The sequence below is a fragment of the Mytilus trossulus genome, chromosome 12 (assembly GCF_036588685.1).
Source record: "Mytilus trossulus isolate FHL-02 chromosome 12, PNRI_Mtr1.1.1.hap1, whole genome shotgun sequence".
Lineage (NCBI taxonomy): Eukaryota > Metazoa > Mollusca > Bivalvia > Mytilida > Mytilidae > Mytilus > Mytilus trossulus.
In genome coordinates this window covers 49,009,634-49,025,576 of record NC_086384.1, presented here as the reverse complement: position 1 = coordinate 49,025,576, position 15,943 = coordinate 49,009,634, and the positions used below count along the sequence as shown (strand labels likewise).

Here is a 15,943-nt window from a genome sequence, read left to right as displayed (position 1 = left end):
CTTTCTGAGACCTCATCATTTTTTCAGAAGCTTGTACATTATGGATGTAAGAAAGGATGCCGCGGTTATTTTTAATGTGGAAAATCGGGTACCCCGTACACTGCCTTGTGTGCATGTGGTGGTGACTGTGAATAAGCATGTATTCTTGGCCAAATAGTAGTAATTTTAAATATTTTTTAGTACTATAGTGATTTTATTTTGTTTAAATCAATCTATCCAAAACTCTACATCAAAGAAATAGATTGAGGACTCATCTTTGAAATTTACGTCATATTTTTACCGGAAGTGTCAATTTTATATCTTAGCATTTACAACATGCTAGAATAAGTGGTTTTGGGTATAACTGCAAGCCAAAAGTTTAATGACCAGCACAAAATAAATTCATTTTCTTTACATTTTGGAAAAAGTTGAAAATTTGAATAAAAAAATGATATTTCTCTATCCGCCATTTTGGATACTTCCGGAAGTAAGGGTTTTTAAGACATAAGTCTTATACTTGTCTCCATCAGAAGCACCAAAGAAAGGTTCATACACAATGTAATGATAGTAGCAATACATTGAAACACATTTTAATTACCCTCCCTAAAAAAATAAGCTTATTTAAGTACAATGTCATCCATATTGGATTTTAACCGGAAGTGGGGTTTCTAAAGACATCTAATCTATTCAGTTTATCCAAAAGTAGTAAAACACAAAGGTCTGTACCAAATATTATGATAGTAGCATGATAATAGGACATTTTTACACGCTAGCCTTCGATATTGGGCTGATTTAAGTATGACGTCCGCCATTTTGGATTTTAACGGAAGTGAGACATTTTTTTAAAATGCCTCCCTATCTGAAATAAAAGAATAATAGTTGAGGAAGGTCTATGCCAAATTTCATGCTTGTAACAGGTTGTGCACAATTTTTCACAAAGCCGCCGGACTATAACTTGAATTTAGGTTTGTTCTCCCAACTATTAAACAGTAGGTGAATAATTGAATAAAAAGAACAACACGACTATGCAACATTTCTATAAAAGTCCATACATATAATTGATTAATTGACAAACAATGCTTTGATCAAACAACACATAGCACAATGCTTAATATTGTCTTGAGTCTGAATACGAAATAAAAAGAAAATGTAAAGATCATGACAATCAATTAGCTTAGATTGATTTGAATTATTCAAGTTTGTTTATGTTAGTTTTTTTTTACGTCGAAAAGAAAAGCTTTTCCGTCCATATAATTACAAACAAGCAGAGTATTTTCTTTTTTGTCAAAATAAATTCCACACGGCCAATCCAATCCATCTGATTCAGTAAGAAGTTCTCTGTGATGTTTACCATCATCAGATATAACTATTACAGTGTGTGTACTCTCATTAGTCACATAAACATTCCCCTCATGATCTGTTGTTACACGAGTTAGATCTTCAAATTTATCCTTTTCAAATTCCCACATTTTTTTTCCATCTAACGAGCAGCAGTATATTGATGTAGTTTCTATACAGACCACCCTGTCTCTGTCTACTGTAATGTCCCAGATATCGTCTGAAGGTAGCGGTATAGTACGTGTTACTTTACCTCTCAGGTCCATCACATGTATTATACTCCCACCAATAACAACGTACAGGTTATTATCATTATATGATATTCCGGAGCAGACACCACTTGTGTTGATTGTACTGGTGACAGAACGTGTAGATATATTTATTATCAGTATTGTTTGGTCAAACGCACATGAGACTGCTACAGTGTTACTATCTATCTCTGTTATATACCATGGTTGATAGGACAGAGGAATGTGATGTATATTAGTACCATCTGAATTACAAATAATAAGTCGTCTATTGATCAAGTCAGTAAACACTAATGTATTGCCTGTTTTGATACAATTTCTAATGTACAGATTTTCATTTGTTGACTTTTTGATATTAAACTGTTGACGCAAAGCGAGAGAAACAGGAAGGTTGTATTTGACGGGTGTTTTAGCCTGGTTGAAATATTCTTCTGCCTTTCTTGTGTTTTCTGAAATGGATAAAAACAAAATAACATTGAACAAATATCTGAAAAAAAAACAGATTAAATGTTGTAAAATTAATCTCTTTGTTACAAATGTGAGAAGGGTATGGAATGTTAATTGGGGGAAAATTAGGGGGATATTTTTAGCAGATTGACTACATTTTTATCGGTTATTTCACAATAATCATGTTTTGTTTTGTTTGGCGGGTGTTTTTTCACCTTTGCACATTAGCCTGTATTTTATGTTAAAGAATAATTTAGGAAATGTTAGTTATTTCCACAGCGAATCTTCCCCAAGGATTGAGAAATGAGAAAGACTGAAAACAAGACAAATTGCTAAATAGGTCTGAGACATAATTTGTTTGGTGCTATCTATCTATGTCATGTTCTAGAAATAAATGTTGTTTAAACTCCCTTTGTTCTTTTGCCATAAACGTTATTCAGTAAATTGTTGGTTTTTAAGGATACATATGAGTTTATTGTCTTTTATTTTTACAGAACCAACTGATAAAAACCACTAGACAAAGGGAAAACTTAGGCACAATGAAAAAAGAAGAAATGCACAAGAGATATTATAAAGATTTATTATTTGTTGATTGCTTAACGTCCTGTGACAAATATTTCCTGCTTATTCAGGACGAAAATTACAATGAATCTGGTATAAAGGTCTGGGAAACATTGAGACTGCTACTGGAAAACGAGGGTTTTATTTGTTAGGAACAGGTTAATTGCCTTGTTACAGCCAACCCCTAACGAGCCCTTTAAAGAGTTGTTACAAGGCTATTCAACTTACTAAGAGCGCGGTAATCTTTCTACACCACGTTTACGAGGCATCAGATTTAATGTCATCATTCTGACCAGACTTGGCTTAATTTCGTTACATCTTGCAAAGCCAAACAGACGCCAACGTTGACAAACTAGAGACTCTCAAGAGCCTGTATCGCTAACCTTGGTCTATGTGCATATTAAACAATGGACACAGATGATTTCATAACAAAATTGTGTTTTGATGATGGTGATGTGTTTGTAGATCTTACTTTACTGAACATTCTTGATGCTACAATTATCTCTATCTATAATGATCTTGGCCCAGTAATTACAGTTGAAAATATTTTCTAAAAATCTACAAAAAATTATGAAAAAGACAAAGAATTGACAATAAAGGGCAATAACTCCAAAAGGGGTCAACTGATCATTTCGGTCGTGTTGACTTATTTGTAAATCTTACATTGTTGAACATTATTGCTGTTTATTGTTTATCTCTATCTATAATATTATTCAAGATAATAATCAGAAACAGCAAAATTTCATTAAAATTACCAATTCAGGGGCAGCAACCCAACAACAGGTTGTTCGATTCATCTGCAATTTTCAGGGCAGATAAATCTTGACCTGATAAACAATTTAACACCTGCCAGATTTGCTCTAACTGCTTTGGTTTTTGAGTTATAAGCTAAAAACTGCATTTTATCCCAATGTTCTATTTTTAGCCACAGTGGCCATCTTGGTTGGTTGACTGGATTATCGGACACAATTTTTAAACTAGATGCCCCAATAATGATTATGGCCAAGTTTGGAATAATTTGCCCCAGTAGTTTCAGAGGAGAAAATTTTTGTAAAGGATTACTAAGATTTACGAAAAATTGTTCAAAATTGACTATAAAGGGCAATAATTTCTAAGGGGTCAACTGACCATTTCGGTCGTGTTGCCTTATTTGTCATTGAGTGTAGAATATATGTACAGATGTTATTTATCATCTCAATTACGTGTTATAGTCTTCTTTAATTTGATTTTGTAAATTAATAACCCTCATATATTAGTCTTATTCTATTACTATCCTTTTTAGCGTGGCTCGGTACTTATACATCTTGCCATTGTGTTATTTTGCCATAGTAATTTTTTGAACTCTTGTCTTTCATTTCTGCTAATGTGATTTGTCTTGGTGCCATTATGTTTTTTCCTTGTTGACTTATTTGCTGGTTTTTATAATAATTAGGATTATAAAAAATGTTGACTGCTGTAGTCCAATTTTTGACATTTATTTCCTATTATGTCTGTATTTTATTTATCACTCATGGCTGTCAATATATTGGAATTATATGCGACTATCCTACAGGTGAGAGGTTTGTTTGGCTATATAACTAATATTCTGCTGTTGTTTTTTATTTGGTCGGGTTGTTGCCTCTTTGACATATTCCCCGTTTCCATTCTCAATTTTATTAGGTTTAATCCATCATTTTCTTGTAAGATTGCTATACGCAAGCCGTAGTTGGTCATCTGCAAAACTAAACTTTTGGTTATATATCATTTGGCGTCAATATGTGGTCGTCAAAATCTCAAAGCCCTACATACCAGTCCACACACTTTGAGGGGTGACAGTTACATTTGTTCTAAATTTGTGCTCTATGAAACCGTGCATGTCACTGTTACTTTAGCTAAAAATTAATATAAATTGATCTTTGCCTATATATGTTATGTTACTTGATGACTTATAAATGACATGCAAATTTGTTTACAATTTTAAAATAAGAAAAGTAAATGAAAATGTTATATTCATAATTTAAGAGCTTCTGACTAAAGAGGTGATGTAATTTATTTTGGGTCGTTTTTGATTTTTGTCTCTTGTTATCATGGTTATGACGTTTGACATTCCATCAAATTAGTGGACATCCGTATTAATGTCGGACCAAATGAAATCGGAGCAGCTTGACTGACAACTCGGATATTTGCATTGTAGGTAGGACCAAGAGATCCAAGAAGTTTCACAGTATATAACTGGTTGTTTAGTTTTAGATTATCAAGCTTCGATCAAGCTTTAGTTGATGATATTATTTGAAAGGACAAACAAGTTGCTTTCTTTACAAACACAATTTCAACCTTGTGAGTTGTTCGGCTTAACGATATTTTAAATATTTATATATATGCATTCTTTAAAAGACATGAACGGTTGGTCACTAATTTGACTCAAATTCTCATGTTTTTTATATAGCAGCACTATCACTTATATCAAAAGTTTTTCCATTCATGTGACTGACGCGCAGTTTATATTTCGTTGTGATGTCTCAGTGTGCTGGGGTAAGTTCATGGGAGGTATCCGTTGTTATTCTGGGGTTTACAAGTTGCAATTTACTGTTATATTGTTTATTTATGTATGTCTCTGTGCTTTGTGTTTTTGTGTTTGTTTGTACTGTATTCCTGTCCCGTGGTGATGGCATTTTAGCGGAATTTTTAACAATGCCGTATAAGCTGGGAGTTTTGGGTAGCTGTAAAACCAGGATCAACCATTTTATTCTGAAAATGTCATTCAGAAAGTAAGGAATATGGCAGTTGTTATCAAACAGTCCCCTTTTATGTATGTTGACGTTTGCTTTTTTGTTACGTTGTTCACCTTTTCTAGTTGATGACTTCTTCTTTCTATTACTTTTAATTTTGACATTATTTTGTCTTTTGACAGCTAAATACTTATTACATACGCAACCCAATTCCAGCTACATGTAAGGGATCGAATTGGAGGTCACATGCATACGGATTCAATGAGGAAACAATATTCACTTACAAGTGAAGAGTTCTCCAGGAATGTGTCTTATAAATAAAGAAGATGTGGTATGATTGCCAATGAGACAATTCAGAAATTAACAACTATAGGTCACCTTACGACCTTCAACAATGAGGAAATATCATACCGCATAGTCAGCGATAAAAAAAACCGAAATGACAATGCAGTACTATTCACACGAGAAAAATAACAGTCTAATTTATGTACAAACATTGAACGAAAAACAAATATGTAACACATAAACATGCGACAACCACTGAATTACAGGCTTCTGACTTGGGACAGGCATATAAATACAGAATGTGGTGGGGTTAAACATGTTTGCGGGACCCTGATTCTCCTTACCAGAAAAATTGGTATAACAGTACAATATGAGAACGATCTTTCCTGATGTTGACTTAATTGCACCAAACTGGCTGTTTAAAGCGAATTATTCACCATTTCGTTTTGATTAATGATTAAAAAAAAATATTATAATATTTTTTTCTCGTACAGGAGGCACTTTAAGTGAGAAGGAAGTGAATTTCTAAATAGTACTGCCATTTTTAAAGTTGAAGAAGACTGTAGTTACATTTTATAAGAGCATAATACCTGTAGCACAACAATTTCACAGTCATCTTTGGGAACCTATACCCCTTAGTGGCTTCGGTTGGAAATGTTAAACGTCCTGAACAACAACTTATAATGAAATTGACAATTTATACAAGCCGATCCAAATCCCCCCTTACTGAAGTATAAACAGACTCATCAGTGACACTCAAATCAAAACATATATTGAATGTTAACCACTGACGGTAGGTAAAGACAAATACTGTTGATGAACTATGAATAAAAGAACTATATACAATTGTAGTGACATTAATATAAACAGATGATAATTGATACTGTGACAGTTTCTATGTATCTATCATTTCGACCACACACGGGTTCATTATCTGCACATAGTTTAATAAGGCTTTTAATAGAATTATAATCATTCTGTAACTGTAGTTCGATCGTTTGAGTTGTATAATAAATATTAGTATTTAGTACTTGGATTCTACTTTATACATATGTAGCATAAGATGCCACATAAATTGGCGACGAGGATTTAAAACTTATTTCGATTTATTGAATACATGAACATAACCATGGGAGACGAAGCTGCACCACCTATAATAATTCCAACAAATTATGGACGTATTGACGAATTTGATGACATTTCCGAAGATTGGATACAATACACCGAAAGACTTAACCATTATTTTATTGCAAATAACATTGAAAGTATGGAAAAGCAGCGAGCAATTCTTTTAAGTGCCTGTGGCAAAAAGACATATAAACTTATGAGGAATTTAAGTGCACCGCAAAAGCCTGGGGAAAAGACTTATGATGACATTGTTAAGTTAGTCACGGATCACCAACATCCAAAACCATCATCTATCGGACAGAGGTGCAAGTTTAACAGTAGATTGAGACAGCCAAACGAATCGGTGAGCCAGTTTGTAGCAGAGCTTAGACAGATATCTGAACATTGTGATTACAAAGCTACTCTTGATGATATGTTGAGAGATAGACTTGTCTGTGGAATAAAAGAAGACCGTATTCAGAGACGTTTGTTAGCTGAACCTGGATTGACCACTGGGTCGATGCCACTGCTGGTGGACGTTTCGTCCCCGAGGGTATCACCAGCCCAGTAGTCAGCACTTCGGTGTTGACATGAATATCAATTACATGGTCATTTTTATAAATTTTCTGTTTACAAAACTTTGAATTTTACGAAATACTAAGGATTTTCTTACCCCAGGAGTAGATTACCTTAGACGTATTTGGCACAAATTTTTGGAATTTTGGGTACTCAATGCTCTTCAACTTTGTATTTGTTTGGCTTTTGAACTTTTTTGATCTGAGCGTCACTGATGAGTCTTATGTAGACGAAACGCGCGTCTGGCGTATAAAAAAATTATAATCCTGGTACTTTTGATAACTATTGACATTCAAAAAATCAATGGAAGTTGCAACAGCAATGGAAATGGCAGCTAAGAACGCACACGATCTGCACGTTCAGGAACCTAAGCAAGTGCACAAAGTTACAATTCGTAATGAGGAATGTTACAGATGTGGAGGATCTCATAATGCAACGGATTGTAAATGGAAAGACGCAAAGTGTTATGTGTGTGATAAGAAGGGACATTTAGCGAAAAAATGCCGAAATAAGGGGAGGCAAAATCCTAAAGAAAAACCGAAATTTAAGCAACAAACACGTGCACAGCAAGGGAAAGTGTACCCTAAGCAGCGTCCGACTAAAACACATTTTGTTGAGGAGGATAGTGACGATATAGGATACCTATACAATGTATCAATTGGAAGATACAAAAAGGAAACCGTATCTAGTGTCCGTTAAAGTCAACAACACTGAAATAAAAAGGAAACCGATACAGGTGCATCAGTTTCTGTGATAAGTCAGGAGACATGTTAACAAGTTTTTGGAAGTGACAATTCATTAGAAAAATCACCGTGTAGTTTGCGTACATACACAGGAGAGAAAATTGATGTGTTAGGAAAACGGAATGTTACCGTTATATACAACAGTCAAAGTGTGGATTTACCGATCACCGTGGTTAAGGGAACGGGACCGAGTTTAATGGGGCGTGATTGGCTTCATAAACTACAACTCAACTGGAAATACATATTCAAATTGAGCAATTGTCACACAATCAGGAACCGGAAAAGGTCAAAGAGTTACAAGATTTGTTAAGTAAGTACCCTCAAGTATTTAAAGAAGGACTAGGTACATTAAAAGGGACTAAAACAAGGATTTATGTAGACAAAGACGCTACACCTAAATACTTCAAAGCAAGGCCAGTGCCGTACGCACTCAAAGAAAAAATTGAAAAAAGAACTTGATAGATTGGAAAAAGGGGGAAACATCGAAAAGGTTGAATTTTCCGAATGGGCTGCTCCCATAGTGCCAATAGTAAAACCAGACAAATCAGTAAGGATTTGTGGGGACTACAAAGTAACTATTAACCAAGTGTCTAAGCTTGACAATTATCCCATCCCTAAAACCGATGATCTCTATGCACTTTAAGTGGGGGACAAGCTTTTTCCCAGCTAGATCTGAGCCAGGCCTATCAACAAATTGTACTCGACGAGGAGTCACGTAAATATGTAACTATCAACACGCATAAAGGATTGTATCAGTATAATCGTTTGCCGTTTGGAGTTTCATCCGCACCGGGAATATTTCAAAGAACAATGGAAAATTTGTTGCCAGGAATACCGAGAGTTGTTGTGAGAGTAGACGACATTCTTATCACTGGAAGTTCAAAGAGTGAACATTTAAACAATTTAGAAACTGTATTGCGCAAGATACAGGAATCAGGTATGAGACTCGACAAGGACAAATGCGTATTTCTAGCACCTGAAGTAGTGTATTTAGGTAATAGAATTGATCAATATGGCATATATCCTGTTGAAAACAAAGTTAAAGCGATCACAGAGGCACCGGAACCTAAAAATGTTACCGAGTTAAAATCGTACTTAGGAATGCTTAACTACTACAACAGATTTCTGCCGGATTTATCTTCAAAACTAGCACCGTTACATGAACTGTTGAAAAAGGAAAAACAATGGGAATGGAAAAAATCACAACAAGAGGCTTTTGAACTATCAAAAACTTCACTAAAATCATCTAAAGTGTTGGTACATTATGACCCGAACAAGGACATTATTCTATCGTGTGATGCTTAAACGTATGGAATAGGAGCCGTCCTGTCGCACAAAATGGAAGATGGATGTGACAGACCGGTTGGATATGTTTCGCGCACGCTAGCACCCGCCGAGAGGATTTATAGTTTTATTGAGAAGGAGGGATTAGCCGTGATATTCGCACTAATTAAAAGAAATTTCATAAATATTTGTTTGATAGAAAATTCACCATTTATACAGATCATAAGCCATTGATAGGATTATTTAACGAAAATAAGTGTATTCCACCAATGGCAACCGCAAGAATTCAGCGTTGGGCTTTGACACTGTCCGCATATGAATATAAGATAGTTAACAAAGAAGGAAAGAAGAATTCTAACGCTGACGCACTAAGCCGTCTACCGTTAAACCGAGTAGGGAAAACGGAAGTACCCGCAGAAATGATTATGCTAATGGATCACATGGATTCTACGCCGGTTACTGCCCAGCAAATTAAAGCAAGGACACGCAAGGATCCGATATTGGGACAAATAACTAGCTATGTTTTGAAAGGTTGGCCAAATTACAGGGATACTGATGAAATAAAGCCATATTTTAGTCGAAAAACACAGTTAAGTGTATTTGACAGTTGTCTATTGTGGGGAAATAGAGTTGTTATTCTAAACCATGGAAGAGCAATTATTCTTCAAGAACTACACGAGGGTCATCAAGGAATTTCACGTATGAAAGTTCTTGAAAGAGGTTATGTCTGGTGGCCAAATATGGACGCAGAAATTGAACAGAAAGTTCGTGCATGTCACCAATGTCAAGCCAACCGACCTGCTCCCCCAGAAGCTCCAATGCATCCTTGGGAATGGCCGTCAAACCCATGGTGAAGGATACATATTGATTATGCAGGGCCACTGTACGGGAAAATGTTCTTAGTATTTGTTGATGCACACTCAAAACATTTGGATGTACATGTAGTGAACACTGCAACCAGTGCAAACACTATCGAGAAATTGCGCACTATGTTTGCGATTCATGGATTACCAGAAAGCATCGTGAGTGATAATTGAACACCGTTTGCTAGTCAGGAATTCCAGGATTTTGTTCAAAGAAACGGAATTAAGCACAAGCACATTCACCATATCAACCTAGCACAAATGGGTTGGCCGAGCGTGCTGTTTAAAGAGGGTATGAAGAAGGTTACCGAGGGAAGTATAGAAAAAAGAATGGCGAAATTCTTATTTACGTATAGACTAACACCACATGCCACAACCGCAATTTTTTTTTGTTTTTGCTCCAGCTGAAATGTAAATGGGACGGTGAACAAGATCGTTGCTAGACTTAACATATCCGAACATTAACAGTCGTGTTCAACAGAAACAACAAAGACAAAAACAATCTCATGATAAGACAGCTAAAGTGAGAAATTTTAATGTAGGAGATAGTGTGTACATTTTGAGTCACAACCGTGAAGCTAAATGGATTACAGGAACTTTAATTAAAAGAACAGGACCAGTTTCGTTTGTCATTGAATTAAACGATGGCAGAACTGTTAAAAGACATCAGAATCAGATCAGACACAAATATGATCAGTATAGTGACAATAAATTACCAGATATATATGAGATTCCAGATATTCAGATTCCAGTCGTATCCGACAATAACGCAGAAGTAGAAACGCCGTCTAGTTCTGGTGACACTAGTGACAATTCAAAATCCGTTGTAAAACCTACCGTTGAGACTCCGAGACTAACCAGAACACGGAAACCGCCAAATAGATATGGAGATTTTGTGTATAATTAAAATTGAACGAACTTTGGTTAAGGCAATGGTTAAAATGTTAAAGGGCAGAATAATCCCTTATAACCATTTTATGCAAAGAAAAAAGACAGTCTACCTATTCTTTGTTTTGCATGCAAAAATAGATTTACATATTGTTTATTTTCAATTTCTAGTAGGATTTAGGAAATACACTATAATTGTAAAAGTTCATTCAGTTTAAAATTCTATAGATAAATATATGTGCAGAATTTCATTCACATAAATTGAGAGTAAAAACAGCTGATTGTGTTTTCATTCATTCACTGATAAATGAACTATAAACATTAAGGTTATGTGAAATCTAAGGATGGAGGTGTGTAGTGACATTACTATAAACAGTTACATCCGCTGATAATTGATGCTGTGACAGTTTCTATGTATCTATCATTTCGACCACACACGCGTTCATTATCTGCACATAGTTTAATAAGGCTTTTAATAGGATTATAATCATTCTGTAACTGTAGTTCGATCGTTTGAGTTGTATAATAAATATTAGTATTTAGTACTTGGATTCTACTTTATACATAATTATGTAGCATAAGATGCCACAACAATGTTAACCACTGACGGTAGGTAAAACAGATACTGCTGATGGACTGTGAATAGGAGAAAGATATTGTATATGTTTACCACTGACGGTAGGTAAAGACAGATACTGTTGATGGACTGTGAATAGGAGAACTAAATTTAATGTTAACCACCGACAGTAGGTATAGACAAATACTGTTGATGGACTGTGAATAGGAGAACTATATTGAATGTCTACCACTGAGGATAGGTATAGACAAATAATGTTGATAGACTGTGAATAGAAGAACTATATTGAATGTTAACCACTGACGGTAGGTTGAGACAGATACTATGGATGGACTGTGAATAGAAGAACTATATTGGATGTTAACCACCGACGGTAGGTATAGACAAATACCTTTGATTGAGTGTGAATAGGAGAACTATATTGAATGTAAACCACTCATATTAGGTTCAGACAAATACTGTTGATAGACTGTGAATAGGAGAACTATTTTGAAAGTTAACAACTGACGGTAGTTATAGACAGATACTGTTAAATCACCGTGAGGATAAGATCTATATTGAATGTTAACCACTGACGGTAGGTAATGACATATACTGTTGATGGACTGTGAATAAAAGAACTATATTGAATGTTAACCACTGACGGTAGGTAAAGACAGATACTGTTGATGGACTGTGAATAGCAGAACTATATTAAATGTTAATCACCGACGGTAGTAATAGACAAATACTGTTGATGGAATGTGAATAGGAGAACTATATTGAATATTAACCACCGACGGTAGTTATAGATAAATACTGTTGATGGACTGTGAAAAGGAGAACTATATTGAATGTTTACCACTGACGGTAGGTAAAGACAGATACTGTTGATGACCTGTGAATAGGAGGACTATATTGAATGTTAACCACTGACGGTAGTAATAGACAAATACTGTTGATGGACTGTGAATAGGAGAACTATATTGAATATTAACCACCGACGGTAGTAATAGACAAATACTGTTGATGGACTGTGAATAGGAGAACTATATTGAATGTTTACCACTGACGGTAGGTAAAGACAGATACTGTTGATGACCTGTGAATAGGAGAACTAAATTTAATGTTAACCACCGACGGTAGGTATAGACAAATACTGTTGATGGACTGTGAATAGGAGAATTAAATTTAATTTTAACCACTGACAGTAGGTATAGACAGAAACTGTTGATGGACTGTAAATAGAAGAACTATATTGAATGTTAACCACCGACGGTAGGTATATACAAATACTGTTGATGGACTGTGAATAGGAGAACTAAATTGAATATCAACCTACCATGGTAGGTTCAGACAAATACTATTGAAGGACTGTAAATAGAAGAACTATATTGAATATTAACCATTGACGGTAGGTAAAGACAAATACTGTTGATGGACTGTGAATAAGAGAACTAAATTTAATGGTTATCACCGACGGTAGGTATAGACAAATACTGTTGATGGACTGAGTATAGAAGAATTATATTGAATATTAATCACTGACGGTAGGTAAAGACAGATACTATAGACGTTCTGTAAATAGAAGAACTATATTGAATGTGAACCACTGACGGTAGGTAAAGATAGATACTGTTGATGGACTGTGAATAGAAGAACTATATTGAATGTTAACCTACTGACGGTAGGTAAAGACAGATACTGTTGATGAACTGTGAATAGGAGAAATATATTGTATATGTGTACCACTGACGGTAGGTAAAGACAGATACTGTTGATGGACTATGAATAGGAGAACTAAATTTGATGTTAACCACCGACAGTAGGTATAGACAAATACTGTTGATGGACTGTGAATAGGAGAACTATATTGAATGTTAACCACTGGCGGTAGGTAAAGACAGCTACTGTTGATGAACTGTTAATCGAAGGACTATATTGAATATTAACCACTGACGGTAGGTAAAGACAGATACTGTTGATGAACTGGGAATAGGAGAACTATATTGAATGTTAACCATCGACGGTAGGTAAAGCCAAATACTGTTGATGGACTGTAAATAGAAGAACTATATTGAATGTTAACCACCGACGGTAGTTATAGATAAATACTGTTGATGGACTGTGAATAGGAGAACTATATTGAATGTTAACAACTGACGGTAGGTAAAGACAGATACTGTTAAATCACCGTGAGGATAAGAACTATATTGAATGTTAACCACTGACTGTAGGTAATGACATGTACTGTTGATGGACTGTGAATAAAAGAACTATATTGAATGTTAACCACTGACGGTAGGTAAAGACAGATACTGTTGATGGACTGTGAATAAGAGAACTATATTGAATGTTTACCACCGACAGTAGTAATAGACATATACTATGGATGGACTGTGAATAGAAGAACTATATTGAATGTTAACCACCCATGGTAGGTTCAAACAAATACTGCTGATGGACTCTGAATAGAAGAACTATATTGAATGTTAACCACTGGCGGTAGGTAAAGACAGATACTGTTGATGGACTGTGAATAGAAGAACTATATTGAATGTTAACCACTGGCGGTAGGTAAAGACAAATACTGTTGATGGAGTGTGCATAAAAGAAATATATGGAATGTTAACCACCGATGGTAGTAATAGACAAATAATGTTGATTGACTGTGAAGAGGAGAACTATATTGAATGTTAACCACCGACGGTAGGTTAAGACAGATATTGTTGATGGACTGTGAATAGAAGAACTATATTGAATATTAACCACTGACGGTAGGTAAAGACAAATACTGTTAATGGACTGTGACTAAGAGAACTAAATTTACTGTTAATCACCGACGGTAGGTGTAGACAAATACTGTTGATGGACTGTGAATAGAAGAACTATATTAAAAGTTAACCACTGACAGTAGGTAAAGACAGATACTGTTGATGGACTGTTCATAGAAGAACTATATTGTATTTTAACCATCGACGGTAGTTATAGACAAATACTGTTGATGGACTGTGAATAGAAGAACTATATTAAAAGTTAACCACTGACAGTAGGTAAAGACAGATACTGTTGATGGACTGTTCATAGAAGAACTATATTGAATGTTAACCATCGACGGTAGTTATAGACAAATACTTTTGATGGACTGTGAATAGGAAAACTATATTGAAAAAAACCACCCATGGTAGGTTCAGACAAATACTGTTGAAGGACTGTGAATAGAAGAACTATATTGAATTTTAACCACTGACGGTAGGTTAAGACAAATACTGTTGATGGACTGTGAATAAGAGAACTAAATTTAATGGTAATCACCGACGGTAGGTATAGACAACTACTGTTGGTTGACTGTGATTAGAAGAACTATATTGAATATTAACCACTGACGGTAGGTAAAGACATATACAATTGACGTAATGTAAATAGGAGAACTATATTGAATGTGAACCACTGACGGTAGGTAAAGATATATACTGTTGATGGACTGTGAATAGAAGAACTATATTGAATGATAACCTACTGACGGTAGGTAAAGACAGATACTGTTGATGGACTATGAATAAAAGTACTATATTCAATGTTTACCACTGACGGTAGGTAAAGACAGATGCTGTTGATGGACTGTGAATAGGAGAAATATATTGTATATGTTTACCACTGACGGTAGGTAAAGACAGATATTGTTGATGGACTGTGAATAGGAGAACTAAATTAAATGTTAACCACCGACAAAAGGTATAAACAAATACTGTTAATGGACTGTGAATAGGAGAACTATATTGAATGTTAACCACTGACGGTAGGTAAAGACATATACTGTTGATGGACTGTGAATGAGAGAACTAAATTTAATATTAATCACCGACGGTAGGTATAGACAAATACTGTTGATGGACTGTTAATAGAAGAACTTTATTGAATGTTAACCACTGCCGGTAGGTATTGACATATACTGTTGATGGACTGTGAATAGAAGAACTATATTGAATGTTAACCACTGACGGTAGGTAAAGACAGATACTGTTGATGGACTGTGAATAAGAGAACTATATTGAATGTTAACCACCGATGGTAGGTTCAGACAAATACTGTTGATGGAATGTGAATAGAAGAACTATATTGAATGATAACCACCGATGGTAGGTTCAGACAAATACTATGGATGGACATTGAATAGAAGAACTATATTGAATGTTAACCACTGGCGGTAGGTAAAGACAGATACTGTTGATGGACTGTGAATATGAGAACTATATTGAATGTTAACCACCGATGATAGGTTCAGACAAATACTGTTGATGGAATGTGAATAGAAGAACTATATTGAATGTTAACCACCGATGGTAGGTTCAGACAAATA

At 35.1% G+C, this 15,943-nt stretch overlaps 1 protein-coding gene across 1 annotated transcript; it reads right to left on the bottom strand.

Annotated features, from left to right (window-relative positions):
- Positions 1-1,187: 1,187 nt before the first annotated feature.
- On the bottom strand, positions 1,188-3,958 carry LOC134692530 (uncharacterized). The gene is made up of 2 exons (XM_063552987.1): positions 3,898-3,958; positions 1,188-2,014 (listed from the first exon to the last, which is right to left on the bottom strand). Exons 1-2 carry the CDS (start codon positions 3,956-3,958, stop codon positions 1,188-1,190), a joined length of 888 nt encoding a protein of 295 aa, XP_063409057.1.
- Between the last annotated feature and the right edge of the window lie 11,985 nt (positions 3,959-15,943).

What these genes read in the sequence shown, in the direction of transcription:
- LOC134692530 (XM_063552987.1), bottom strand. Translation starts at nt 3,958, where the DNA reads ATGGCACCAAGACAAATCACATTAGCAGAAATGAAAGACAAGAGTTCA. An exon ending in GAGTTCAAAAAATTACTATG is followed by an intron (nt 2,015 to 3,897) that starts GCAAAATAACAC and finishes TATCCATTTCAG; the next exon opens with AAAACACAAGAAAGGCAGAA.